Source organism: Coturnix japonica, chromosome 19, assembly GCF_054131305.1.
Source record: "Coturnix japonica strain WE chromosome 19, WE-NBRP24, whole genome shotgun sequence".
NCBI classification, from domain to species: domain Eukaryota; kingdom Metazoa; phylum Chordata; class Aves; order Galliformes; family Phasianidae; genus Coturnix; species Coturnix japonica.
This window is the reverse complement of record NC_140681.1, coordinates 10,672,841-10,699,903: the sequence shown is the minus strand read 5'-3', so window position 1 is coordinate 10,699,903 and position 27,063 is coordinate 10,672,841. Positions and strand designations below refer to the sequence as shown.

General features: G+C 55.5%; 2 protein-coding genes across 6 annotated transcripts; one reads left to right on the top strand and one right to left on the bottom strand.

Moving 5' to 3' along the window:
- Window positions 1-3,511: 3,511 nt before the first annotated feature.
- Window positions 3,512-8,472, bottom strand: COMMD7 (COMM domain containing 7). Of its 3 annotated transcripts, none has more exons than XR_014935998.1 (9): window positions 8,347-8,472; window positions 7,674-7,727; window positions 7,485-7,587; window positions 5,788-6,067; window positions 5,671-5,708; window positions 5,062-5,152; window positions 4,891-4,940; window positions 4,362-4,410; window positions 3,512-3,860 (listed from the first exon to the last, which is right to left on the bottom strand). XR_014935998.1 is itself a non-coding variant. In XM_015882092.3 (9 exons), exons 1-9 carry the CDS (start codon window positions 8,428-8,430, stop codon window positions 3,784-3,786), a joined length of 603 nt encoding a protein of 200 aa, XP_015737578.2. In that variant the 5' UTR covers window positions 8,431-8,472; the 3' UTR covers window positions 3,512-3,783. The 3 variants fall into 3 exon arrangements, 2 of the variants coding, with proteins under 2 accessions (XP_015737578.2, XP_085376551.1); XM_015882092.3 differs by having other exon boundaries at window positions 5,788-5,844; XM_085520425.1 differs by lacking the exon at window positions 5,788-6,067.
- Window positions 8,473-13,447: 4,975 nt separating this feature from the next.
- Window positions 13,448-26,642, top strand: DNMT3B (DNA methyltransferase 3 beta). Of its 3 annotated transcripts, none has more exons than XM_085520421.1 (20): window positions 13,448-13,523; window positions 14,238-14,318; window positions 14,691-14,878; window positions 18,079-18,223; window positions 18,508-18,611; window positions 19,002-19,154; window positions 19,464-19,652; window positions 20,024-20,182; window positions 20,681-20,788; window positions 20,989-21,130; window positions 21,540-21,668; window positions 21,860-21,904; window positions 22,086-22,165; window positions 22,409-22,521; window positions 22,783-22,966; window positions 23,212-23,296; window positions 23,502-23,647; window positions 23,727-24,155; window positions 24,277-24,362; window positions 25,202-26,642. In XM_085520421.1, exons 3-20 carry the CDS (start codon window positions 14,774-14,776, stop codon window positions 25,341-25,343), a joined length of 2,544 nt encoding a protein of 847 aa, XP_085376547.1. In that variant the 5' UTR covers window positions 13,448-13,523; window positions 14,238-14,318; window positions 14,691-14,773; the 3' UTR covers window positions 25,344-26,642. The 3 variants fall into 3 exon arrangements, with proteins under 3 accessions (XP_085376547.1, XP_085376548.1, XP_085376549.1); XM_085520422.1 differs by having other exon boundaries at window positions 13,448-13,615; XM_085520423.1 differs by lacking the exon at window positions 13,448-13,523 and adding an exon at window positions 13,927-14,053.
- The last annotated feature ends 421 nt before the right edge of the window (window positions 26,643-27,063 follow it).

The window sequence follows — 27,063 nt, the reverse complement described above, 5'->3', positions numbered from 1 at the left end:
CGAGGACGGTGAACAGAGCGGGGCTGCTCGGTGGGAGCGGCGCTCACCGCCCCCTATCCCGGCTGCCGTCCCTCTGCCATCCGCCATCCCTCTCTGCTGCGAGACAAAGCGTGAGCAAAGCTGGGGCTGCTCCCCCGATCCCGGCTCCATAGCGGGGTGTACGAGGACCTGCATTGCTTCTGCAGGTGTGGGGATGCTCGGAGGCGAGGGCTCCTCGCCGCTGGGACCACTTTGGAACAAAGATGCTCCGCAGCGCAGCGCTGTGCCGGCAGCACAGGGGTTAACGCCGCTTTCCCTCTCATTCCATGGCGAACTCGGTGGCGTGGTCGGGGATAACCTCATTAGCGGCTGCGCTGCAGCAGCGATGCCCCTGGGACAGAGCAGACCTATAAAATGGAGCTGAGCGCTGCGGGGAAGCGAGGGGAAATGGTCGCTGTGTGAGGAGGAGCGGGGCACTGCCCTCTGCTGTGGGGCTGGGAGGGTCGGAGCGGGGCGGTGGGATTCAGGCTGGGCCCAATGTGGTAGGGGGGGCAGGGGGGCTGCTAACAGCCCTGATGGAGCCACTGGACATGGACAGGAATGCTCTGAGGGTGTGGGGCGATGAGGGAGCAGGGCACCGGGATCCCTTCCCTTTGAGGGGCTGTGGGGCTCTGCCATCACCCTGTGCCCAAGCTGGTGCCCGGGCATTGTTTGCTCCTGTGCCTTTGTGCCCGTTTGGTGGCCACCTCCCTGTGCTGCAGGAGAAGATGGGTTCCTTATGGCTGCGCATTCATTCACCCCACTGATCGACAGCCTGCGGTCTGGCTGAGCAGCCCCAATTGTTCCCAATGAGTCCAGACAAAGAAATGCCTGGAGAGATGGCACGGCTGGGGAACGGAGGACATGCAAGGAATAATTCTGCAGCCTCACACACCATCAGCCCTTCCTCCTCCTGCAAGAATGGGCGGCAATGCTCCGTGTTCATGCATCCCCATGCCTGGAGCAGGGCTGCAGTGTGGCTGTCCCCATATAGGGCTGCAGTGTGGCTGTCCCCATATAGGGCTGCAGTGTGGCTGTCCCCATATAGGGCTGCAGTGTGGCTGTCCCCATATAGGGCTGCAGTGTGGCTGTCCCCATACAGGCCGTCCCCATGGCCCCGCTCCAGCCACTGCAGCCTCCCCGCAGAGACGGGGCCGGTGCTGAGTGCCCCGGTCAGGCTGTGGGGTCAGCGCCATAATGCAGTGTTTGTTTCGGGCCGTAGGGGTCAGGGAGGCCCCGCTGTGCATAGCAGAGCTCTGGCCTCTGCTGAGAGGAATTTGCTGATCTGTGGGTTTGGGGCACCTGAACTTGTTCTTGCGATTGCTGTGGATTGAAGTGGAGCTGGGGCTGTGTTCCCTGCCTGCCCCCAGTCCCTGTGCTCACCATGCTGGTGCTGCAGTGCAGGGCTGTGCTCTTGGCTGCTGGTTCCAGCTCTGCCATCCCCCTTCTGGCCTGAGCCCCATCTGCAGGAGCTGGGACATCAGAGCAGCCCCCATACAGCCCCCATACAGCCCCTTCCTGCCCGGATCTAATGGCTGCTGCAGTGGGAGCTGCCTGCAGCAGGAAGGTGGTGGTGCTGCAGATGGGAACAGCAGGGCACGGGGATGATGGAGGCGATTGGAGGTGTGCAGGAATGGAGCCAGGCACAGCGCAGCGCCTGCATCACAAGGCAGGTCCTGTGTCTGCAAACCCGAATCAGGGGCTGGGGCTGGTGCAGCACCATCCCACAGCTCCTCCCAGGGCGGTCTGCAGGGCCCCACAGCCTTCACTCCTACAGCAAACACTTTCTAGGAACAGCTCTTGGCATTCCTCCATAGGTATCTGTGTGTTCTGGTTGCTTCTGGTCCGGTTCCAGCTCCTGGAATGGGAAACCTGGAGGGATGAGCGTGGTGGGAGAGGTCACCCTGCCAGGCAGGCAGATGAGGGGAGCTGAGCATGGAGCTGAGCTGTCTGTCTCAGCTGCTGATCACGGTGGCACTGAAGCTGTGCTGGGGTTGATGGGCCCTGGGGAAGCAGCCCCCATCTCCCAACTGTCACTCGCTCACAGGGGGAACATGTGTGGGATGCATGGGGTCACGGGATGCTGCAGCCCAGCCCATGGGGTGATGCAGTCCTTGGTAGTCTCTGGGTGGGAGGAAATGGGCCGAGAGAGCCCCAGGGGAGGCAGAGGACAGCAGCAATGTGGTTAGCTTCACCCCACACCGCGAGGGGCCCTGTTTCCCCCACGCCTGCTGTCCCACAGAGATTAGGTCTCACAGGAGGCCGCAATTGGCAGCACCGGTGCTGCAGGAGGCCCAGAGCCACCAGGAAACCCGGGCAGAACCAGGCTGCAGTGGGACTGCCCACAGCCCTGCACTCACCTTCCCAGCCCCACACCACATCTCCCAGCTGTGCTGGGATGTGACCCAGTCCCTTCTCTGATCCCAGCTCCATCGCACACAGCCAAACACTGGGGACAAATGGCTCTGGGGGCTGTGGGTGGCTGTGACCCCCACAATCTCTGCACTGGAGACTGTGGAGCAGCACAGAGGTGACCCCCAGGCTTGGGGTCGGTGTGCTGCAGCCCTACAGAGCTTAATCTGAAACAGGAGATGGGGATCCTGAGCTGGACCCAGCACTGCATCTTCCAGCGGCCCTTTGCCACAATGGGATGGGCTGCACAGTGCTGCAGCAGCACCGGGGGGTTGGTGGAACAGAGGGGGAGGTGAGGGGAAATGGCAGGAATGGCCAACAGAAAACGTAAAGCAAAAAACTCCCTTTTGTCTGCTGGAAGCACTCCAGGGCTTTTCCTGCCACCAAAAAGGGAGGTGGGATATTTTGCAGGGTTTTACATGAAAGAATTTGGGCTGTTATTTTGTTATTACCTTCATCAGGTGACAAAGCTTAAAGTGCTCAGGAATGGCCTGACGACGTGTCAGGAAATAAATAAGCAGATGCTGTCCCCAGGCTTTAACAGCAGGATCCCCTGCGCTGGGCTCCAAGCACGTGACTCAGCCTATCCTCACCATAGGCTCCAGCCGCTCCTGCAGGATTGCATGAAATGCAACACAGATTTTCTGCAAGCTGAAAAGGCAGATGTGGAAGAGATTGAGATGGGATGTAAGGAAGGTTGCACAGTGGGGGTGGGAGGCAGTGGTGCAGAGATGAGGTGGGTGGCTGTTGGGTAAGCATTGAGTCAGGGCCTGAACTAGTGATACTGGGGCTCTGAGCCCTGGTGGAGCTGTGGGTATCCCTGCTCCCTGCAACAGGTTGGACCAGGTGGCCTTTAAGGGTCCCTTCCAACTCAAGCTATTCTATATCTTCCACAAGATGTGATAGGGAAGGGTGCAATCAGCCCATCTAAAGAACAAGAGGCTTGAAGGGGGCATTCAGTGATTCAGCCGGCTGGATGCTCTCCTTGCATCCCATCCATTTCTGCTCTGTTCTTCCTAGTTTGAAAGCAATTCTTTGCTCAGTTTCCTTCTCAATCAAATCAAAGTCTGATACAAACAGGGAAGGATGGGAGTGGGTTTATTTCTTTGCTGTTTTAGTACAAGTGTCCACATCTGACCATTTCTCATAATAGCATAAAAAAAGAGACAGGTGGACTCGTAGCACCTTCAAAACTTGCCCAAGTTTTGGCTTTTGAAGGACTGACGGGTCCTTCTTTCACAGCTGTTTGTTGCACAGCCTCATCTTCTCTTACCAGCTGGGACACAGCAGATATGCAGGTCCGCAAGGAGAAATTAACACCCTGGACAGGTGACAGGTCAGGTCCTTGTAGTTTTAGCTGAAGCTTTCAAGTGTGGTTTTGGCCCGTTCCATTTCATGCAGGAAACTGTAAAACTGGGGCAACGTCAGCTCTGTAGGACAAAAAATATTAGAGGTATGAAGTCTTAGATGTCTGGTTACAATAAACACTGGAAAAGCCATTCTGGTGCTGTCACAGAGCACCAGAATCACCTAAGGTAGTCAGGGTTAAACTCTTGATTCTCAGCAGCTGTTTCTTTATGCTGGCTGGGCTTTGCAAGGGTTCCAGGTGAGGACTCTTGGAACAGCAACTGGCACTTTCAAGTTGTTTCCTTTCTTCCTCTGCCAAGCTGCTCTGACTGTTTCCCTGTGCTCTGTGGTGTATTTGCATTTACTTCTGCAAAGATGTGAGCACTGCCCTACAGTCTGTTCCCAAATACTTCCCAGTGACAGCATCAAGGGGCAGCAGCATCTCCCAGCAATGCTCTCACATTGACTCCTGCTGGGTCTGCCCCCAAAGCTCCCCCACCTTCCCAAACACCCAGAAGCTCTGAGCTACAGCTCAGATTTCATGTTCTCCAATGCTTGCTTCTTTCCCAGAGCTGTTAACTCACCTACGTACACGTTCTCCGTTTGGCTCCCTTTTTTAATCACCAGCTTCAGCTAGAGGGAATCAAAAGCAGAGAGCTATCAATGCAGAAGCCTGTATGTCAAGCACTGTGAAAAGACAGGAGTCTGCTCTGAGTTTCAGTGCAAACCGCTGCGTGGAACGCATCTCTGACAGGCTTTTCAAGAAGTGTCACTGTAGGAATAGATAAGGGAGGATCCCTGGGAAGTCCTCATAGATGATTGCATTCCCCCTCCCTCCCTGAGGCAGCACCACCTTTGCTAGATTGAGCTTTTTGAACAGCTTTTCAGAGTGGGCTGCACTTCTGTGATGCAGCGTCTTCTGAAGAGTAACAAATAGCAGCACGCCTGCTGTCTGCTGGCAGCTCGCTCAGGAGGCTGAGGCAGATGTGCCACTGCATAGCCAGCTCCTATGAGATCCAGCTCTCTTCTGCTTCCTCTCACAGCCAGTTCACCCCCCACAGGCCATGGCTCGTTCCCTGACTGCACTGCAATTCTCTCATGCAGGACATTTACCTGTAAGAAGATGCTTCCCACTTTTTCAAGTTCGCTGCTCCCAGCTGTCACTGCGATTCACAAAGAGCAGAAGGGAGACAATGTTAGTTAAGCTGTGAAACAAAACGTGCTGCAGCCTAAAGGTGCTCTCGGGTTTCCCGACCCGTTCAGTTTAAGTTTTAGCTCCGTTACCACCAAACTTCCACTCCATGTCTATCAGCTGGTTAATCATCAGTGTCTGACCAACAGCCAGCCGTGTCAGGGTGGGGGCATTCAGCTTCCACTGCAAGAGCAAAACACGCCATCAGTTCATAGAGGCTCTATGTGTGGTACCTGTAATTCAACATCAATCAGAAAACAAGTCCTTTGTGCGAAGGGACAAACTAATGCAGTCAGGAGGGCTTTAAAGGATGAGTCCTGCAAGTTTTAATTCCATCTGCCTGTCGCTTCTGGAGCTGGGACTCACCAGTTTTAACATTGGTTGTGTGTAACAATATCTGAATGAAAAGTCATGTGTTTGTGTTAAGTGTGTGACCCTGGGGCTCAAAGCGTGCGCAGCAGGAAAACAATCAGATGGAAGCCACAAGGAGCTGCAGGAATCAGTAAGGCCACGGGCTGGAGGCCATGTCAAACCACAGCGCCATCATACAAGTGTTTCTTATCAGTTATCTGAGAATGTTCAGTTTGGAATTCGGAGCTGGTTTTGAAGAAAGCAGCTGATGCATCTGCATGGGGTTCTGCCTTTCCCACTCACAGGCTGACTTTGTGTTAGTTCAGAAACAAGCAAGGAAATATTCATACCTGCTCTGCAAAATAACTGGCTTTCTCTTCGCTGAGGCCTGTGGGAGAAAACCATACTAGGTTACTATAGGTGATAAATATTAATTAGCTTTTATTTAGTGAAGCCACGTGACCTACCTAGAGCAACAAAATCTGCTCTGACTTGTTCAGGAGACAGATTTCTCTTCAGGGCACCTGAATAAACAGTGCAAGGGGGGAAAAAAAGAAGTCAGCTTCTACTGAGTGGAACCAGTCCTTACTGAGGCCAACAAATGCAGGGATGGAGACCTCGCCACAGAAAGGCTGTTCTTGGGCTGTGTTTTGAAACAAACCACAGCTTGCCAATAGGAAATACAGTTGTGTCTGCTGGTATCTTTGCAGATGCCCGGTGCTTTAAAAGTCAGTCCTATGGAAGTGCCTGAGAGAGAGAGGGAGAGATTTCATTGCAGGTAACCATGGTAATGGCAGCAGCAGTTGTGTTTTGAAGTTGCTGCTTTCTCTCCTATAGAAGCTTTGCTTGTTAAAGGGGGAACTGTTAAGGCTGGCAGGCTACTAATTTGACCTACCTGCTGTGTTTTGGATTATGGGTGTGAACGTGTGCATATAACACTTTCCCCTGCTGTGTCTGCCTCCTTTGTTCCGGAGCGCAGGCAGCACATGGAAGTTTACAAGGATTCTGTTCTCTGAAGCCAGAAACAGGAATCGTGAACACTCAAAGGGACTGCCAGCCCCACGTGGCTCTCTGTGTAGCACAGAGGCAAAGTTATATCTGCTGTGTTCTGCTCTGGTGCAGCCCGTGGCATCCCAGAGTTACTGAGAAGGTGTAACAGGACTGGAGGCAGTGCACGCAAACAGGAACTGTGACGCTGAGTGCACCCAGAGCACAAACAGGAAGGGAGAAAATGCCAATTCCGCACTAAATACCTCCAAGACAGTTGTAGGGAAGGAAACTATTCAGTGCTTCTCTGGGACAGAAGAAATGGCTTGAAAGAGTAGAATGAAAGTTTAGCCCAGATGCAGGAAACCGTTGTGCGTGGCCTCAGTGCTGTGAGGAACGCTGTGGGAAATGGGGGACTGGAGGATATTTATAAGTAACCATTGATAACAAGGATCAACATGGCATGGATGTGTGTGAAGGGAGGATGTCTGATGCTGTGTTACATCCAAAAGCAGCCAAAACATCAGAGCAATCTCATACAGTGCTGGAATCCAAGCAGGGCACGCAAAGGGAATTCTCCCACCCCTCTCCTCCAGTGTTTATGAATGAGAATTCATTGGAGGCTTATGTGGTTTTCCTAAAACAAGACTCCAAGGACAGACATCACATGGACATGGCCCGGAACTGCGCCTGCTGGTTCCTAGTCCAACCCAGAGGGCCGTGAATGCAGCCCTCAAACGTTGCTTTGTTCTTGTAGGGGTCACAGTGCTGGGTTACTTGGATGGAAGTGCAAAGATGTGGTGCCAACATAAGACTGTGCTGGTCTAACACAAATGGATTACAGGTATGGGTTGAATTGAGCTCTGTTACCGTCACAAAGTGTTGTGCTTGCACTTAATAAGCAGGTGAGTGAATGTAGCCAGGCCTGCAAAACGTGTACAGAGGCAGAGCAGAAAGAAGACAAAGCCTGAGTCACCCAGCAGGGATACTGCAACAGGAGAGCAATGTTTCAATGTTTGATTCTTAAACTCTAAGCTATTTATGAGCTGCTATTAGCATCATTGTGCAAGTCAACTGCACAACGTTCTGAAGACATGAGGCCTTTAGCAGCATGCAGCATGCAGGAATGGACACAGCAGTTTGGCCTCAGGGCACCATATGAATACGTAGCACTTACCATTGGGTACCAGAAGAATACTTTTGACAATGTTTTTCAGGGGGCCCAAGCTGATTTTATTCATGGCTGCAAAGTCTGAGAGCTGAGTGAGAAACCTTTCCACCTGCTCGAGAGAAAGGGCAACAGCACAATCACATCTCTGCATGCTTCTCACCTGAGAACTGCATTCGTGCTCTGTGTCAGCCTTACCTCCTTGGGCTCCGTCAGAAAGCCAAAGAGCACTTCAGTCAGCGCTGAGAATTGCTGGGAAGAAACAGGAGAGTGTTAGGAGTGGAGTAACAGCATGTTTCATTCCTCAGCACCTCACAGAATCACAGAATGAGCCGGGTTGGAAGGGACCTCAAGGATCATGTAGTTCCAACCCCCCTGCCTGGCAGGGCCACCAAACATACACCTTTACTACATCAGGTTGCCCAGGGCCCCGTCCAACCTGGCCTTGAACACCTCCAAGGACGGGGCATAACCTCGTTTGGGGGGTCACCGACTGGGGGTGCCGTCCTGCTTTGACATGGCTCTACCTGTCTCCTTGTGCTGCAGTTTGAGCTCCTAATGCTGGGGTGTTCCCACATCCCTTACCATGACAAGCTGCAAATGGACTCTCCATAGACACCCAAGGGGTGGCACCACACGGGGCTTTTGTGGTTCCTGGCTATATCTGTTCTATCCAAACACCCACTCTGATAGTGACAGGGGAGGCCGAACCCTTCCAGGCCTCACTGCTGCCCCAGGGCTGAGCTCACACAGCGCGGCCTACATCCCCTTCACACCACAACCCGGGGCAGGCCGCTCTCGGGGCCTCAGAGCCGCCCGTGTTCGCTCTCCAGGCACCTCCTGCCCCCTTCCCCGCCCCCCGGCCCCGCACCTCGGCGCTCAGCTGGTTGAGGTGCTGCACATCCCCGCTCCCCGCCTCCGGGCCCGGATCGCGGCCGACGCTCATCGGGCCCATGGCGGATCCAGCTCCGCCCGCCCCGCACGGCCCCGGCGCTGCACCGCCTGACTCAGTCTGTGCATTGGCGGCAGCACTTTCTACACAGGATCCGGTAGGGAGAGCCCTGTGGTGCAGCAGGAATTAGGGAGAATAAAATAAAATAAAATAAAATAAAATAAAATAAAATAAAATAAAATAAAATAAAATAAAATAAAATAAAATAAAATAAAATAAAATAAAATAAAATAGAATAAAATAATAAAATAAAATAAAATAATAAAATAAAATAAAATAAAATAAAATAAGATAAAATAAAATAAAATAAATAAAATAAAATAAAATAAAGTAAAATAAATTAAAATAAAATAAAGTAAAATAAAATAAAAATAAAATAAAATAAAATAAAATAAAATAAAAATAAATCGTTAAAAAGCTGTCGTGGGTGGGGGCGGGTTTTATTTCTTCACTTAATTATTTATTTTATTGATCCATCCCCTGGGGACTGCAGCCAGCAGGATAAATTCACCCCTCACTTCTCTGTTCTATTAATTACCCCAATTTCCAGGACCCCAAACTTGGTGTGTTCCCCCTCAGTACCCCTTCAGCCTTATGTCTCCATATCTCTGCCTGAGCCCCTCTGTTCACCCATAGGGAAGCCTTCATGAAAGGCAAAACCACGCTGCTCGCAATTACAAACACCAGCATGGGGTATTTCCATGGGTTTATAAGCAAGGAGGCAGGCAGCAGAGCTCTATGGATGATGAGGAGTTAAGCCAGGTTCACTCCATGGCTGGGAATCACAGCCCTGTGTCCTTTCTTTGCCTCCCAGCTCAGCCCCGAGGTCCCCACTCCATGCCCAGCGTGGTGGGATGCTGCTCTGACCCAACAGCATTGCAAGGGTGGGAAGCTGCACATGGGACTGAATGGCTGCAGGGTTTGATCCTCAGCCCAAAACAAGTGTGGGTTTTTCACCTCATTCACAGTCATAGAAATAACTAAAGAAAACGAGGAAAGAGACAATCTTCTGTTTGGTTTGCAAGCCAGGATCAGCCACGTGGTAACAGCCTGTGAGTCATCCTTAATTCCCCATGTCTTTCTAGGGTGATGCTTTAGGAACTAATTAAGGATGGTCTCAGTGCTGGTGTGTGCTTGTGTGAGCATGTACATGGTATGGCAGGAGGGAGAAACCCATGGAGGTAAAGAATTTCCCAGGCAGCAAACCAAATTCTTGGGGAAAGTTGAGCAACGGGATCGGCAAAGAAGAGTTGGAATGGGGAGATGTGCTCCTAACATCCTGTTTGAACAGTCAATGGGAAATGCATCCATCCTGCTGCGTGGGACACGGCTTTGTGGCAGTGTGTGCTGAGCACCATCAACACTCTGTGCTGGGACCTGGCTGTGGGGTTGGGAAGTGGTTGTTGGGGAAGGATTTGGGGTTCATCCATGAAGAGGAGGCTGCAGGCCATCAGCCCAAGGTGCTGTGTTGGGGCATTCTCATGCAGGGCACTGCTGATGGGCTCGGAGCTGTGGGTGGCATCTGGGTGCTGTTAACTGCAGGCACTGTAGTAGGAGCAGGAGCAAAAAGCAATGGGAGGAGGCCAGGTGAGGAAGCAGGGTATTCCAATGGGCTGCTCCAAAGTAAGCTGCAGGAACAATGGACACTTTTTAAGACACTTTTTCAGCTTCATTTCACCTGTCCGCCCAGCCCTGGGCTTCCTCCCTGCCCTTCCCCTGTGTATGGGGAGCATCACCTCAGGAAGGCTCCTTCCCTTGTGTTCCCAAAAGACCAAATCCCAGCTGACACGTCCTGTTTGGGGATCTCAGATCCCCCCATGGCCAGCCCTGGGGCACATTCCTGGGGCAGGAAGGCTCCCAGCTGCTGCTGCTGTGGGGAATCTCACCCAGAAGGTTGAGAGACTGCCAACGATCCCAGAAATCACCCCAGCACCTTCCACCCCTCCAGGACTAGCTCTGTTTGTTCTGCCAATGCGAAGCATCCCCTCCAGCTGTGCGGATTTGGGAGAGCATCCCTCCAAGAGGCTGAGGAATGCTGATATACTCCCCTGCCTGCTCTTGTGATGGATATTGCCCAGCTGGAGGGGGAGCACTGTTCCTGCTAACACAAATGGCACCTCTGAGATCAGGATTTCAGTTTATTCTGCAGCTTAATGCCCTTTCCTTTCTCTCATTGCACTCTGTGCTGTTTGCTCCCAGGTTAGTGCTGCTGCAGGAGCACATAATTGCAAAGGCAGCGGCGGTGTGGCAATGTGGGCTCTGGGTTCTGCTGTGCTCTTGTTGCCTTGTGACCACAGGGAAAACATTTCCTCTGCAGAGCTCTGCCTGCTGCTGCCTGCATTCACAGCCCACCGTCTGGGGCCTCTGCTCTTCAGGTTGGGCTGCAGCAAATGCATCCTGTTTTCTAGAAAGAAAAAAAAAAAAGAAAAGAGGATTTTGTGGCCAGAGAGGCACGGAAGATTTTTCTTTGTGTGCCTTCTTGTTTGAAGTTCACACGCTGCTTGCCGCAGTCTTTCGAGATGTTCTGGTTTACACGGGTGCCAATTGGTTTGAACTTCATTTTTATTAGGGACTTCTAGCATGTGGTCCCAGCCAGCCCACAGGAAGGGCTTGAAATGCCGTGTAGGAGGGAGAACACTTCCTACCTCCATGTCAACAGCAGCTCCCCGCAGATGTGAGCAGGCAGCCCAGCTCTGCACAGGCTGCAGGCTCATTCTCACACGTGGCAGCAGGCTGAGCCTTTCCAACAGCTGAGACAGAGCCTTCAGTGAAGCCCAAACCCTGCAGAGATGGCACAGGGCTGCGTGAGGATGTGGGCATGGGGCACAGAGCCTGCATGGAGGAGGAGGACGCACCTTGGGAGATGCACTCTGTGGGGTCACTCATTGCACTCTGTCACTATGAGGGTTTGCAATGGTTTGCAGTGTTTTAATGGTGCTGGTGCTTTGCTCTGCTCAATGAAAGGCTGAACAAACACCTCACCTCCACCAGGGCCTGGGACGGAGATAACAAGGATGCACTGCTGAAGGCTGTAGGGAATAAATCGTACTTGCTCAATTGCTTTGTTTGTCTGGGATGTCCAGGCAAGCTGCTTGCAAAGCACAGAGCAGTTTCCAACCCAGACATTTTGGTACAAAGTAAGAGACAGGTGCCCAGAGGAGACTGGGCAGAGCTTTAGGAGGAAACAATATTGGTTTGCCTGGCCAGGACAGCAAAGGAGAAATTTAGGAAGAGGTTTGACAGGAGGGAATAAGGCAGACAGCCAGGATCAGGAGGCTGCTATGACCAACCTGGGCACGCTTCCCAGCCTCTGGCAGATGCAGTGGTGACAGTGGTGAGCTCCAATCCCACAGCTGCATCCCACTGCTGGTCCTCACTGGGGAACCTCAGGCTGATGGGGAGCAGAGCTGTGGTTGCTCTGGCACTGCTGTGACTCAGCATACCCAAAGTGCCTGTCAGGAACCTCAATACAAAACCTCCTTTAGGATTTTGTCTCCTTTAGGTTCTTTTTTAGGAACCTTTTTATTGTTTTTTTTACCCCCTTTTGCCCATAAAATGACATACTTACGTTCTTGATGGGTAAGAAATAAACTCACAGCATCTCTCCGCGGCTGTGTGCAGCGGTGCCGGGGTCAGGGTTTAGCTCATGATCTGCTCAGAGCGGCTTTGTTCAGTGCCGTGCCTTTTTCAAACCGTATGCACAGAAGTGCTCTCCTGAATTAAATGATAACCGAGGGAAGAGAGGGAAAGAGGCGTTTCCACGGGCAGGAGATTGATGGCAGGTCAGCGGGGCCAGCGGCGGCAGGAAGGTTTTGCTAGAAAGGGAGAGGAGCCCGAGGGTCCTTGAAGTAAGGGCTAATTCCACTCCTCACGGTGGCCTGGAAACACACAGAAGCATTTTGCTTCTCAACATTTGGAAAAACCAAACAGGATTGCTTGGATTTAATCTATTCAGCGAGGCTGCAAATCAGCTTGAGGTTTATTTGGCGTGTGTTTATTTGAATGGTAATCTCTGGCATTCCCAAAGGCTTCCCCGGACCAGATTTCTCATCTCCTTCTCTTGTTCACTTGCAGGGCTTTTCTCTGCACGTGCAGCCACATTTTTCATGCTCACGTTGTGCACAGTGGGGTGGTGGTGTGGGGAACCTGCTGTATGGGCCCGTGGGCTGGGCCAGGCACTGAATGCAGGTTGCTGACACTTTAGCTGCCTCATTTTTCCTCCTGGCCTTGAGAGCTTATTTCCATCACAGCAGGCTAACGATATTCCTTCTCCTTCCTGATATCCAGTTTTCTGTTGTACCCAGCAGCAATAACAAGGGAGCAGAGAAGATTATACCCCACGTGGACTAGGGATGCTTTGTCTGGGGCAGGGGACGTGCGGGCTGTTTTACTTGTCCCCAGTGCAGCCTTTCCAAGCGCATGGGAAAGGAAAAGAAGGAACAAATTACCAACTATTGCAAAACTTGTGTGGCTTTGTCCATCCACACCATGGTGGAGGGCTGTGGGAGGCTCAGCACAGAGCACCCAGCAGGGCTGGGAGCTGCACTGCATGGGGCTGTAGGGCTGAGCACCGGGGGGATGTCGAACACTGGGGGTACGCTGAGCCCCGGGGGGTGCCAGCACTGCGGATGGAGCACTACTGAGGGATGGAGACAACGGGGGGTGAGGAGGGAGAAGTGGGAATGTGCGGAAAGTGGATTTGAGGCATGGTGGGGCTGTGGGAGTGGAGCCCCGAGCGATGCGGAGAAATGCGGAACGGTGGGGGAGTGCTCGGAGCACCGATGGCGCGGGGCACTGGTGGAATGCGGGGCACGGGGAGGAAACTGGGGCGGGGGAGGGACAGGGGCACGGAACCCCGAGAGTGCCCGGCTCCTTGGGGGGGGGGGGTCGGTGGCCGGGCTGGGGGGTGCGAACTTCGCCCTCCCCTCCCCCGCCGTGCGGCGTGGGGCGGCGGCGGCAGCGAAGGAGGAGGGGCTGCCCAGCACGGGCAGGGTTAAAGCGCCATGTAACCGGAGCGCGGGGCTGTCGGGGGGCCGGCCGGGGCGCGGGAGGCGGCGGTGCGGCCCCGCTGGACGGCGCGTCCCGTCGCGGCGCAGGTGAGTGCGGGGACCGGGCAACGTGGGGAGAGCCGGGGGTACCGGGGCCCACGGGGCTGGAGCCGCGACGCATCCTCGTGGGCGGCTTTGTTGTGAGCGGCGGCGGCGGGGGACAATGGGGCGGGCGGGGACGCGGCACCGGAGCGCGGCGCCGGGTCTTTGCGGGAGCGTCCCGGACCCCCGTTGCCCCGTGCCCGGTTACCGAGGCTCGCGGCACGGGGCAGCGGGAGGAGGGAGGGGCTGCGGGCAGCGGCCCCGCCGCCACTTGTTGCCGGTGCTCGGTCTCGGGAGGGCTGCGGGACTCGGCGGGGGGCGCGCCTCGGGCTCCCTCCTCTCCCCGCCCCGCCGGTCCCGCCCGGCCCCGCCGGCTCCTGCCGCAACTTCGCGAGTTACCGGCGGTGCGAGTCGCGGGGCCCGGCCCGGGGCTGTCACGGAGGGGGTGGGCGCTCAGCTCCTCCCGCGATGTCGGGACGGCACGGCGGAGCACGGCAAAGCCACGGGGCCCCGCGTTCCCGACGGCGAAGCGACAAGTGATGCCTTCGGGGTTGGGAGGGTCCGGGGATGCTGCGGTCACCGCCTCCGAGGGCACTGGGGCAGCCGGGAGGGCTTCCGGGATCCCGCGGTGGCACTGGCCGTGCTCGGCATTAAACACCTTTGTTTTCTTCTCCGTGGGCCGGCGATGTGTCAGTCCATCTTCTTTCTCTCTTCCCACAGGAGAGCTGTTCCCGGTGGTGCCTGAAGCGTGAAGTCCTCCCTCGAGCTGCGCACGGAGAGCAGCGAGTGACCGGAGCCGGGGTGCGCTCAGCTGCGGGGCAGCGGCCGGGGAGCGGCGGGGGAAGCACCTCCACCTCCTCTTCGTCCTCCTGCCTCCGGGTCCGGGGAGCTCCCGGGGAGAGGAGGATGCGGAGGGTGTTCCTACGGGGCGGCAGCACGGCGCCGGGGGCTGCGGTGACACCCTCGGGGCGAAGGGTCAGGGGACATTGGGATGCTGTAGCTCGAAGAGGAGAACCTTGGTGTCTGAAATTGCTGCCCCGCAGGAGGGTGGTTTCCATTCCTGCCTTTCCCCGAACCGTAAAGAAGCGTCGGGTTGTCCCCGCGATGGGGAAGGGCGGGTGGGAGACGGGGACAGCGAGGTGTCATTGTCATCACTCCTTTCCCTTTGTGCAGGGCAGCGGGGATGCAGTAGCCGCTCCGTACCGAGGGGACCCGGGGGCCACCACCTGCCCTGCCCGCCGGCACCGGGCACCGAGATGAGCATGGTAACGAGCCTCGAGCGGCTGGAGCAGCGGCTGGCCGTGATGGTGGCTGCCCAGGAGACTTCCCAGGCCTGGTCTTCGCTGGGAGAGGAGGGGCCGGTTCGTGGGTTTTTTGTTTTGTTTCTTTCAAGCGAGCTTTTACGGAATGCAAAGGGGCAATGGAGCACGGGGCGGGGGATGGGGGGCAGGGAGGGGGCACAAAAGGGCTGCGGCTGTTCGGCGGGGAGCGGGGCAGGGAGGGCAGAAAAGGAAACGGGGGGGAAAATGGAGGGAAGTGCCGCAACCCGGCGTGTCGGGATGGAGAGCGGCGGCGGGGAAGGGGCCAGGCACAGGAAGCGGGCAGGGGAGGGGGAGAGGCCGGCAAGTTAATAAGCATATCTGCCCCAATGCGTTCCCTTTCTTACTAAACTGCCAACCAGGCGACTCTTTTCTTCGCAGGATTAGAGGGAAATGTTCGGTTTCGGGGAGCTTTAAAGGCCATTTGTGTTGCGTGATCGCCCGGAGCCGGCTGCAGAGCCGGGGTTGGAGGGAGCCGGCCCTGACCATTGGGGGCTTTTAGTTCTTTTTGTTATTCAAACAGGGCTTGGGTGATGGCTGCCATCCCAGCCATCGCGCAGTGCTTCCCTCCAGCCTTTTGATATGCATGCCCCTGTCTAGAGGCAAAGTCCGCCCGTCTCCCCTGCAATCTCTCCACCTACTGGGGAAACCGACCTGATAAGGGCCCTTCTTCTGTTTTCTTAAGTAGGAAAACTGAAAGCTGCCCTGCCCGGCCCGGAGCTGCCCCGACCCCGAGCTGGGGCCCTCCAGGTGGGCTCTGCCCGGAGTTTGGCTGGACACAAGCGGGCACTTCCAGCCGCGGGCTCCCTAAGCAGTTAATGCCATGGCACAGGCTTCAAGCAGCTTGGCAAATCGTAAAGAAGCTGGTATTGCAAAACTAGGGCGGGTTCTGGAGGCAGCGGGTTTATTGTCTCCATGGGGTATGGCTGCAGGGAACGTCCCGGTCACCGAGGCACTGTCATGGGCTGCCGCAGTGCCAGCTTCTAGGGGAGCCTCGAACATCAGAGCTGGAATCCTGGACTAGTTGGTTCTCTGTAGGTCCTATGGGCTGCATCGCTGTAGTGTCTGCTTGCGTTCAGCAGGGCAGAGCTGCGGTGCTGCTTTTCTCCTCCCCCCTGCCAGAGGGAAGCATGCACGGGGAGTGCTCTGTTTCTTATTATTTTCATCAGGCCGTATCTGCACATGTTGGTGCGATTCTGCGAGGGGAGGTGAGGACAAAGAGCTCTCCTCAATTGCACACAGCAGGCAGAGCTGCATGGACTGGGGTGACCGTGCTTGAGCTGCACAGCTCTGTGTCCTGGTGCAGGAGCTGGCAGGGGGAGGAGAAGGGATGGAGGTGGCTGCCCAGGGGGAGGGCTTGGGGAAGCCAAGAGTTGAGCTGGCTTTGCAGCCTGTGTTGTGGTATAATGTTTCCTTTCCCACTTGTGTATCAGAGGACAGTGATGTGATGTCCTTGAGTGATCCCAGGCTGTGCTGCTGGGGGAGTGCATGGAGCAAGCAGGCCCCTGGGGCTGTCCTCCCCACACCTCAAAGCCACGTGTCCCCATCCCTTCTCTGTCACGTTTCCTGGTGCTGTCCCTGTCCATCACCTGTGCTGGAGAGAGCAGCATGTCTGCAGTCCATTTATGGGATTCTGAATGAGACATGTTTGTTGAGATGCTCAGGTTAGGGTTGGAATGCTCTGGTTTTACTGGCAGCATCACTGCTGCCAATGAGCTGGGGTCAGGGAGAGCTGCTGTGCTGGGGCAGCCGGGGGCACACGGTGAATCCAGGCAGCTCCTGGGGGTTGTTCACTGGTGTGGGAGCAGATGTGCCCCAGCAGTGGGATTTCTGTGCACAGCTGTAGGGCTTTATGTGGTTCAGGCTCCCGTCAGGGCTGCTTCCCTCCTCCTCATCCCTTTGTTACAGAGCTGCGTCTCTGGTGGGGGGAGGATGTGTGCCTGGGGTCCCTGCCTGGAGAGGTGGGGGCCGGGCACCTGAGTCCCCTCACATTTGGGTTTTACCAGGGTTTTAATGCAGCCTTCTGCGTCCAAAACATCAAACCCGGACTGGTCTTTGTTTGCCAGAGGTGCTGACAGATGATCTCAAAGCAGAAATCTCAATTGTTAGTGAAGCAGTCAGAGGCGATGCTGAGAGTGGGAGTGCTGGGGAAGGGGCAGCTGGGCTGGAGCCGAGGGCTGGGGGTGGGGGCTGCAATGCATCCCCTGCAAGGCCTTGGAGGGGTGAAGGCCGTTTGCTTCCTGACTCCTCAAGCTGATTTGCGTGCTCCTGAAATGACTGCGCTGGCAAAGGGGCAAGTTGCAGCACAGACCCAAAGCCCGGCAACGAGGCAGCTTCGTTAGCACCGTCCTGGGTGCCTCTGGGAGAGTCTGGGAGCTTCTGGGAGCTGGAGATTCCGAAAACATGATCCAGGAAGGGCACCCGCAGGGAGGCAGAGGCGGCGGGTGCAGGCGAGGCGTGTCCCACTGCTCCTGGAGCTGTGAAATGGCTGCTGCGGGGCAGGGGGTGCTGCTGGGGAGTGGGAGAGGTCTGCGGGGTGGGAATGTTTAGCAACGCCCAGCTCAGGCTCAGCGCTGCTTTGCTCTTTTTGGGGTCAATCTGCCTTTGGTCTCGGAGCTGGGAGCTGCCTGACCCTGCGTGAGGAGCAGCAGGGCCGGCTGACGTGCAAATGGCTGCAGATGCAGATGTTTGCAGCGGCCCGCATGCCTCTCAGGGGGCTGAGCACGGCAGGCACAGGACTTTGGCCCCGCAGTGCTGCTGGCTGTGCCTGGTCTGCAGTGCTCAGCCACTGCTGCAGCTGAGGAGTTTGCAGGGTAGGAGCTCAGTGAATGGGGTTGGGGGCTGTGGGCAGGATTGTCCCCATGTGTCACTTGCATGGAGTGCATGGGAAGGGTCTGAACCACAACTGGGCACAGCATAGAGCCTGTGTGGAGTGTGGGTGCACAGGGCTGGGAATAGCTCTGGGAATAGCCTTGGTGCTTCTCTAGGGCTGAATGTGTTGGGTCTGGGATTTCTGGAGTCTGTGAATCTGCAGAGCTGCAGCTGGGAAGGTTTTGTCCAGGTGCCCATCAGCACCCAGTGTTACTGCAGATGCATCCCCAGTCAGAGCCTTCTACCTGCTCCTGGTAGAAAAACTGCTAAGGGAGTAGTCTCTGCCTGGCTTGAATAGCTCTCACAACTTGCTCTGCCTTTCCAAGGGCTCTCCTGCTGGCTAAGTTTACCATCCTCTATTGCTTCTACAGGCAGCCATGAAAAAGGAGAAGAGCCACAGCCGGGATGAAGCAGACTGCAGGGCAGAGCTGATCCTCTTCGATGAGGACTGCACCGATCCCACTAAGGACACGGCTGCCCTGCTGCTGGAGGCCAGTGGGAAGCCCAGCGACCTGGGTGAGTGGGACTGGGGAGATTCCCAGCTGTGTGCTGCTGAGGTTGGGATGTGTCCCAGCTTTAGAGTGCTCGAGTTGTGGCCCCCAGATTCTGGCTCTTGGTTGGCCAGGTAATGGGAGGGTTTCTGCTTTGGAAAGGGGAAAATAGAAAGTAAACTTGATGGGACTGTCAAAACTATTGCTCTCACTGTGTTGTCTGCGAGATGAGGCTTCGATCTCTACCCATTCCAACACTGCTCTCATGAGATCAGCTCACAGAGCTGAGCCTGCTCTGCTCTTGCACAGATGCTGGGAGCCTGGGGCTGGCACCCCTGAAGAACAAGAGGGTGAGCAAGGACCTGTCCAAGGATGAGCTGTCCTGGCCACTCACACTGATGGAGCCACAGGAGGTGAGTGGCAGGTTGGAGATCTGCCTGTGACTGTGGGGTAAAGAAAGAGCCATAAATTCAGCTGGGGTGACAGTTCTGCATTCCCACTATGCCACGTGCAGGGGCTGCTCACTCACACAGCCCCACTGTAAAAAATCTCATTTCATTTTGAAAGCGCTGTGCCGGATGCTGGAAGTTTGCCTGGTTTGGGCTGCTATGGCTGCTGCAAACCACAGGGGAAAAGCTGCCCTCAGTGCCTCCAGGCTGTGGGGTCGGGCACAGTCACGTGCAACTTGAGTGTGCCCGACCTTCAAGGGTGTGCAAGTTCTGCCCGGGGTCTTCCCTGTACCCTCATCCACGATGCTGTCTGTGTCCCTGGGGTGATGCTCACCTCCATGCTCCTTCCTACAGGTGCGGCCCCGGGGCAGTTCTGGCTGGGAGAGCAGCCTCCGGCAGAAGCCCCCCGTCCGCCTCATCTTCCAGGCAGGGCAGGGCCACCATGAGATGCAGATGAAGGAAAGCAGCAGCGTGGAGGCTCTAAGGGAACTGCCAACTCCACTGAGGGTGAGAGCAGCAGGACCTGGAGCTGTGTGCAAGGCTGGGGGGTGGCCTGAGTGCTGCATGCCCCATGCCTCAGTTTCCCTCTGTGGTGTGTGTGCCTTTGAGTCGGGTGCTGTGACAGCCTGGGGTGAAATGGAGGGAGGAAAGCAAGAGATGCCCCTTTTGCTGTGTGTCTAATCACAGTGCTCCCTTAGCTTCACCTAGCTCTAGACCCTCTGATTCCAGCTGGGGGTCATTCTATGCTATAGGATCAAGGTGATGGGGGCTGCTCCCTGTTCCCATTGGGTTCTCACACCACTCCCTCCCTCACAGAGCTCCCGCAGGAGGACGGCTGTGCCCATGCTCACCACCATCGACCTGACAGAGGATGACTCACGGGACTCGTCGCAGAGCAGCAGCACACTGTCAGGGAGCAGCTCCCAGGAGGGCCAGAATGGTTCCACTGAGCTGGTGGCTGAGGAGCCGGAGAGCCGGGATGCAGGGATTGCGTTGGAGTACCAGGTAGAGGGGGGGGCTGCCTGCTGGAGGTTCTCAGCTCTCTTCGCTCTGCTTTGGTTCCTTCTCTACCCTGTGGGCAGCAGAGGAGGGTGGGTGCCCTCTCACTGTGCTGCAGACAGATGAATGCATTGTTGCCCTATGAGCAGGGGCTGCCAGAGACATGGGACCCAGCCCCAGCTGCCTCAGAGCATTCAAGGGGGTCTGAAGACTGGCAGCATCCTTGCAGAGCACCACATAAGTGCTGTTGCAGCTCTGCAGGGTGCCCAGCTGTTCTCTACACTACAGCAGCCCTGGGCATCCCATCGTGGGTGCTGGGATGAAACATGGGTGTGTTCCTGCTCCTGGCTCATCTGTGTGTTCTCCTTTGCTTTCAGGATGGGAAGGAATTTGGAATCGGGGAGCTCGTCTGGGGGAAGATCAAGGGTTTCTCCTGGTGGCCAGCGATCGTTGTTTCCTACAGAGCCACGTCCAAGCGCCAGGCGGCGTCGGGCATGCGATGGGTGCAGTGGTTTGGGGACGGGAAGTTCTCCGAGGTGAGCCTGCTGCTTCTGGATGGGCTGGAGCCCCTCCTGCACCAATCCCTGTGATCTGTGCCCATCTCTGCGGCTGCCTGTGCCTGGGGATGGGTGTGTGTGTGTCCAGCTGCAGCCTCCCTGGGACAGGGAGGGCAGCACTTTGCAGGCTGCAGCTCTGTAATGCTCTCCTGACTCCAATGCTGGCAGCCCATTCCTTTTCCATCTTCCTTTCTGGTTTGTCCCAGCTGTCCCTGCTCACTCCATGCCCTGCTGAGCACTTCCCTCCCACAGCTCCATGCTGGGTGCCATGCTTGAGAGCTGTAGTGCCAGCAGAGGGTGCACGCAGCCCATTGTAGCCACGTGTACAGTGATTCCTTTGCCTGCTCTCCCTGCTGCAGCGTGCCTGTTCCATGCAAAGCTGCTGCTAACTTCTCTGCCAGAGCTGTACTACACTATATGGGGACAGGAGTGAGTTGTGTCATTGCTCAGCACTGAGTTTTTGTCCCTCTGTCCCAGGTTTCTGCAGATAAGCTTGTGGGACTGATGGCCTTCAGACAGCATTTCAATACTGCCACATTCCATAAGCTGGTCTCCTACCGCCGAGCCATATATCATGCCCTGGAGGTATAATATATATCATGCCCTGGAGGTATAATTGCAGAGCAGCACTGGGCTCTCTGGGGAGCACAGGGTGGGGGGCAGCTGGGGGCTGGCGTGGCTGTGGCACTCCCAGTGCTGGAATCTGGCAGCTGCTTCTGCTGGGAAGGGGAGGGGACCATCCCCCCCATTCCTTGTCACTATGCTCCACTGCCTTCCTCTTGCAGGTTGCCCGGAGCCGCTCAGGGAAGACATTCACATCTGCCCCTGGGGAGTCCCTGGAGGACCAGCTGAAGCCCATGATCGATTGGGCACTTACTGGCTTCAAACCCCTGGGTGTCAAAGGGCTGCAGCCACCCAAAATCTCAGGTGGGGTGGTGGTAGGAGCTGGGGATCCAAAAAGCACCATGAAAAACCCTCCAATGAAATGTGATCTGTGGCCATATGGGAGCTGTGGATTTGGGGGCAGCAGTGGGAGTGCAGACCCCATGGGGAGGGGAGCAAGTGTGGTTAGGGTCCCTCTCAGCTCTTCCCTCGGTTCATCTCCTGAGAGGGGGAAAATGGAAGAGTGAAAATGGCAGTTCTGCCCTGCAGTGGATGCCAGTGGGCAGAGATGATCTCTGCTGATTTGCAAGGTGTTGGCATCCCCTGTGAGCACTGTATGCTGGGGTGAGCCGGGGCCTCAAGGAAGGGCTCTGGGGTGGTACTGTGACACTGTGACAGAGCTCAGGGGGTGATGTCCCCATGTGATCCTACTGGAGCTGCTTGTCCCTTGCAGAGAACGGGGCTCTGAGGAATGGCACAGAGGAGGTGCTGTGCCTCGAGCATTGTCCCCCCACCAAGAGGCTGAAGAGCAACCTCTACAACAGCAGCAAGGAGCAGCGCATGGAGGAGGACCAGACCCGAGGTACTGGGCTGTGGTGTGGGCAGTGCGTGGGTTCCTAAATAAATTAAAGTCTCTGTGCTCTGGCTGGTCTCACTTGTGCCTTAAAGGCCAAACTTTGACTGTAGAATTGCAAGCCAGGCTCCATTAGCTGCTCAGCGTGAAAGTTACTTTATGGAATGCTAAATCTGTTGTTTGTTTGTTTGTTTTTAAAGAACAAATGGTTTCTGAAGTTACGAACAACAGCGGGAGTCTGGAAGGTAACCATTTGCCTGTTCTGTCCTGGTACAAGGGCTGGGAATGCTTTTTAAATGCACTGTGCTGAACTGGGGACAGGGCTGCAGGACTGGGACCTGCCCACAGCTGGGGTGGTGTCCCCAGCCCCTCTTGGTCCCTTGGCCTGTAAGGGGCCATGGGGTGAATGGAGCTCTCTGCCCTCAGACAGCTGCTTATCATGTGGGAGGAGGAACCCAGCCACCTTCCATCCGCTGTTCGAGGGGGGCCTGTGCCACACCTGCAGGGTAAGAGTGACCAGTGGGGGCTGCAGCCATCGGGGTGGGAATGGGATGGGGATGATAAGGGAAACTGCCAGACCTGACCCTGCCATGCCCACTGCAGGGTCATCCCTTTGCATGGTCCTCTCTGAGTTCCCTGCATGCTGTGGGTGGTGCCCACGAGGTGCTGAGGCTGCACATCTCTGAGCTGGGGGTTGGGGGGAGCTGAGCATGGATCCTGATGCTCTCCTCCCATCTGTCCTCTGCCAGGATAGATTCCTGGAGCTCTTCTACATGTACGACGAAGATGGCTACCAGTCCTACTGCACCGTGTGCTGCGAGGGCAAGGAGCTGCTGCTCTGCAGCAATTCCAGCTGCTGCAGGTGGGCCCCCCTGTGCCTTGGTGGTGCAGAGCTTGGTGCTGGTCTGGGGGTCAGGGGGGAGCAGTGCATTACAATGGGGCAAAATAGAGCTGGCTGTACTTGGAAAAGTCCTGGGGAGGGTGGTAGGAGATTTGACTCAGGCCCAAGCCGTCAAGCAGCCCTAATTCCTGGGATGCTGTCAGTCGGGGAGAGCATCCTTCAAAATGGGACAGGGCTGCAGGAGAGGCTGGGCTGACAACCAAGGGTGCTGCGTCTGGGCAGGTGCTTCTGTGTGGAATGCCTGGAGGTCCTGGTGGGACGAGGCTCATCAACCAAAGCAAAAGAGCAGGAGCCCTGGAACTGCTACATGTGCCAACCCCAGAGGAGCTATGGGGTGCTGCAGCGCCGTCAGGATTGGAGCTCTCGTCTGCAGGACTTCTTCACCAGTGACAAGGGGCAGGAATACGTAAGGGCTGAGGGCAGTGAGCCTGGTGCACAGGGTGAGGGGAGAGGGGAGGGTGGGGGTAATAGTTCTGAATTCCCCTGGCTCTGCCTCAATCTCATCTAATCTATCCATGTGTACTGGGCTCATCCCCCCTGAATGGTCCCTATGAAGGGAGCTTGGCTCAGAGAGCATTGCAGCACTGCCCTGAACTCTGTAGTGCTCTGCTGCAAGAGGAAACAGGGTCACACTGCTGTCTTCCCTTACAGGATGCACCCAAAATTTACCCAGCGGTGCCACCGGACAAGAGGAGACCCATCAGAGTGCTCTCTCTGTTTGATGGCATAGCAACAGGTGAGGTGCTGGAAGAAGGATCCGAGGGCTGTGCTGTAGCCTCAAGCCTATCAGAAAGCTTGGGGAGAAGGGGATGGAGTCCCCATCCCCATTGATGGAGTCAGAGAAGAGAGCAGTGGGTGGGGATGGTGCCCACAGGCAGTCTGGCTGTGCTGGGTGCACAGTGGTCTCAGCACAGTGCCCTCAGTCCCCCATCCCCTTGCAGGGTACCTGGTGCTGAAGGATCTGGGCATCCAAGTGGAGAAGTACATCGCCTCAGAGATCTGCGAGGACCCCCTGGCAGTGGGCACCGTGCGGCATGAGGGCAACATCACTTATGTGCACGACGTCAGGAACATCACCAAGAGAAATGTGAGCTGCGTTGCTCTTGGCTCAGGGAGGGCTGGGTGGGTGCTGTGCCCTAATAACCAGCTCTGTATGCCCACTGCAGATCGAGGAGTGGGGTCCCTTTGACCTGGTGATTGGCGGCAGCCCCTGTAACGACCTCTCGCTCCCCAGCCCCCCCAAGAAGGCTTCGTATGGTGAGGCTGCTTGGCCCCAAGGGGCTGGGAGCCCCCAGGCTTCCTGGGGCCGGCGACGCAGTTCTGCGGTGGCTCCATCCGGGGATACATGCCCAGGACAACCCGAGCCCGTCCCCACGCCTCAGCCAAACCTGCGAGGCCGCGGGCGATCCCCTCCTAACACCCCTGCTGGGTCCTCCCCCCGCACGGAGGGCACTGGGCGGCTCTTCTTCGAGTTTTACCATCTGCTCAACTACGCCCGTCCCAAGGCTGGAGAGGAGCGACCCTTCTTCTGGATGTTTGAGAACGTGGTGGCCATGAGGGTCAATGATAAGAGGGATATTTCTCGGTTCCTGGAGGTAGGGATCGCTGCGGCTTTGGGAAGGGTGCAGGAGTTGGGCACCCACATGTATCTATGGGAGGGTGCTCCTAGCAAAGGGCTCACCCTGACCCATGTGCATCCTTCCTCTTGGGCTGCAGTGTAACCCCGTTATGATCGACGCTATCAAGATATCAGCTGCACACAGAGCACGCTACTTCTGGGGCAACCTCCCAGGGATGAACAGGTAACATTCAGCCCATTTTGTTCGTGTTGTGTGCGGAGCTGAACCCAGCTCTGTTCACATCTTATAGCAGCCCCAAATACACTGCAAAATGCAGTGGGATGAGTGAGGGTAGAGCAGACTGCAGTTGCTGGCAGTCCTGCACTCTGTGTGCTTTCAGCAGCACAATGTGGAGTTTTTGCTTAGTAAGGCCTCAGCCAGCAAACACAGGCTTGTATTTTTTCACTTGTTTGTATTTAAATTGCCAATATTGATTGGAATTAAAACTAATTAAAGCTGAGCCAGAGGCGTGCGGGGATTTGAAAGTTAAACAGCAATTACTGAGCCTTTGTCAGGCCTTGCCCTTAGAGATGTGGCAGTTAAACTCCCATCCAACCAGTGGAAGCACCGGTGTTACCCAAAGGATCCCGGGGCAGTGTTGGGAATAGGTCTCATGGCAGCAGGGACAGGAGCATGGGGCCGTGGGCTCAAGGCTCCTCTGAAAGTGTTATGAGTTAACATGGGCAGTAGGGATACGGGCTGACATTTCACAACCTGTGTGACATGCTCTGAGATGGGTGGGCAATAAGCACCAGCCAAGATTATTCTCTTTATTTTTGACCTTAGTCAGTCATTTCACCAGGCTCCCACGCTGCCTTCCCTTGGTTGTGATACTTGTCTGTAGTGTCACCAGGGTCTGGTGGCTGTGGGGTGTGATGGCAGTGGGGGCTGCTGGCATTAGGATGTGAAGGCAGAGGTCTGGTGGCACGTGGGGACTGTGAGTGCTGGCTATGAGGCTAGATGAGGGCTGTATGGGCACGGGGCAGCTGCTGATCATCATCACCCATTCTTCTGTCCTCCAGGATATTTGGCTTCCCCCTGCACTGCACCGACGTCTCCAACATCAGCCGTGGGGCTCGCCAGAAGCTGCTCGGAAGGTCCTGGAACATCCCTGTCATCCAGCACCTCTTCTCCCCACTCAAGGATTACTTTGCCTGCGAGTAACCCACGCTGCATTCCTCCTCTCTCCGTCACAATGCAGCTCTGCTGCCCGGGGAGGGCTCAGCCCTGTGCCCACCATTCCCAGCACTGTGCCCCCGCTGCCACAAGGCTCGGGAAGCACCTTCAACCAAAGAACCTGGCCGGGTGCCTTCCTGATGGGACTACTGACAGCACTGCCTGGGAAACAGACGGACAAAATGAGCTTTAATCACCCAGCACGAAGCTGAGTGCATCACCGATGAGGCGAAAAGTCTCCTCCAGAGCATTAAACATTTCCACTTGTGAGCCCAGAGCTGGAAAAGCAGTGAGTGGTGGAGGCAGCTGCTGGCGTGCTGCAAATGTGGACTACAGAGCTGCTCACCTCCTAAACAAGCAGAAACCTCTTTGAAAACGACTGCCAAAAAATCCTCAAGCTGCAGCAGCAGGTGTGAGGGCCCCGGGTCAGGTTATGGACACACTGAACATGCAGAACACACAAACCAAATCTCTCTTTTTTTTATTATTTTTTAAGACCTTTTGTAAAACTTTCCATTTTGTTGTTGAACGTCTCTTGCTGCTTTAAGGCATTACGTAAGAATGTGGAGACTCCTAGACCTGAATGTAGCTGAAACTGAACTGTGAGCTGATAGAATTACTTTGCTAGTTAGGGAGATACTGTTTGTTTGATGGGTTGGGCTGTAGTTTACAGATATTCACTACATCATTTTCCAAGCATTTCCCCCCCCCCCCCCTTTTTTTATGTTTTAAAATCCTGCTGAGTGAGTTGAATGGTGACATTGGGGCTGGGAAATGGGGCTGCAGTGACCCCAGGGGAAAATGGTCTGATAATGAGTGCAGGGTGGGCAGTGCTGTCACCCAGCAGCAGCCAAAGGCCATGAATGTCACCGTGGTGCCCATCCCTCTGCCACCCCATCCCATGGGGTTTGTTTCTTGGAGCCAAGTGGGCTCCTCTTAGTCACATCCCCTCCTGTATGATCAAAAGGCAAACAGAAGAAAGGACTTGGGGGGGGGGGGGGAAGCAATGAAAGATAAAAGGGGCACAAAAACGGTGCTGGCATTAAGCTGAATTGATGGGAATCACGTTAGACAAGTCTTCCTTGGAACTGCTGCCTTTTCTGCTGTGCTCAGAACCACGTTGCAAAGAGAGGCAGGTTCAGAAATGCCTTTTTTCTTGCTTTGTAAAGGGGTTTCGAGCTCTTTTCCGGTGCTATTTTTTATTGTTTTAGTGAAAGGTTTTGGGATGTCCAAAGTTTTTATACAATCTTTTAAAATAAGAGAAAAAAAACAAAACAAAAAAAACCAGCCCCGTATTCTGTGTTTCTTTTTGTACTGGGAATGAGCCGGGTTGGAAGGGACCTCAAGGATCATGTAGTTCCAACCCCCCTGCCTGGCAGGGCCACCAAACATACACCTTTACTACATCAGGTTGCCCAGGAGACCCCATAGATCCCCATAGAGACCCCATAAACCCCATGGATCCCCATAGAGATCCCATAGACCCCATAGATCAGGTTGCCCATGGCCCCGTCCAACCTGGCCTTGAACACCTCCAAGGACGGGGCATCCACAACCTCCCTGGGCAGCCTGTTCCAGTTCCTAACCACTCTCCTAGTGAAGAACTTCCCCCTAACATCCAACCTAAATCTTCCCTCTTTTCACTTCAAACCATTTCCCCGTGTCCTGCTATTGTCAGCCCTTACAAGAGTTTCCTCCCCTCCTGGCA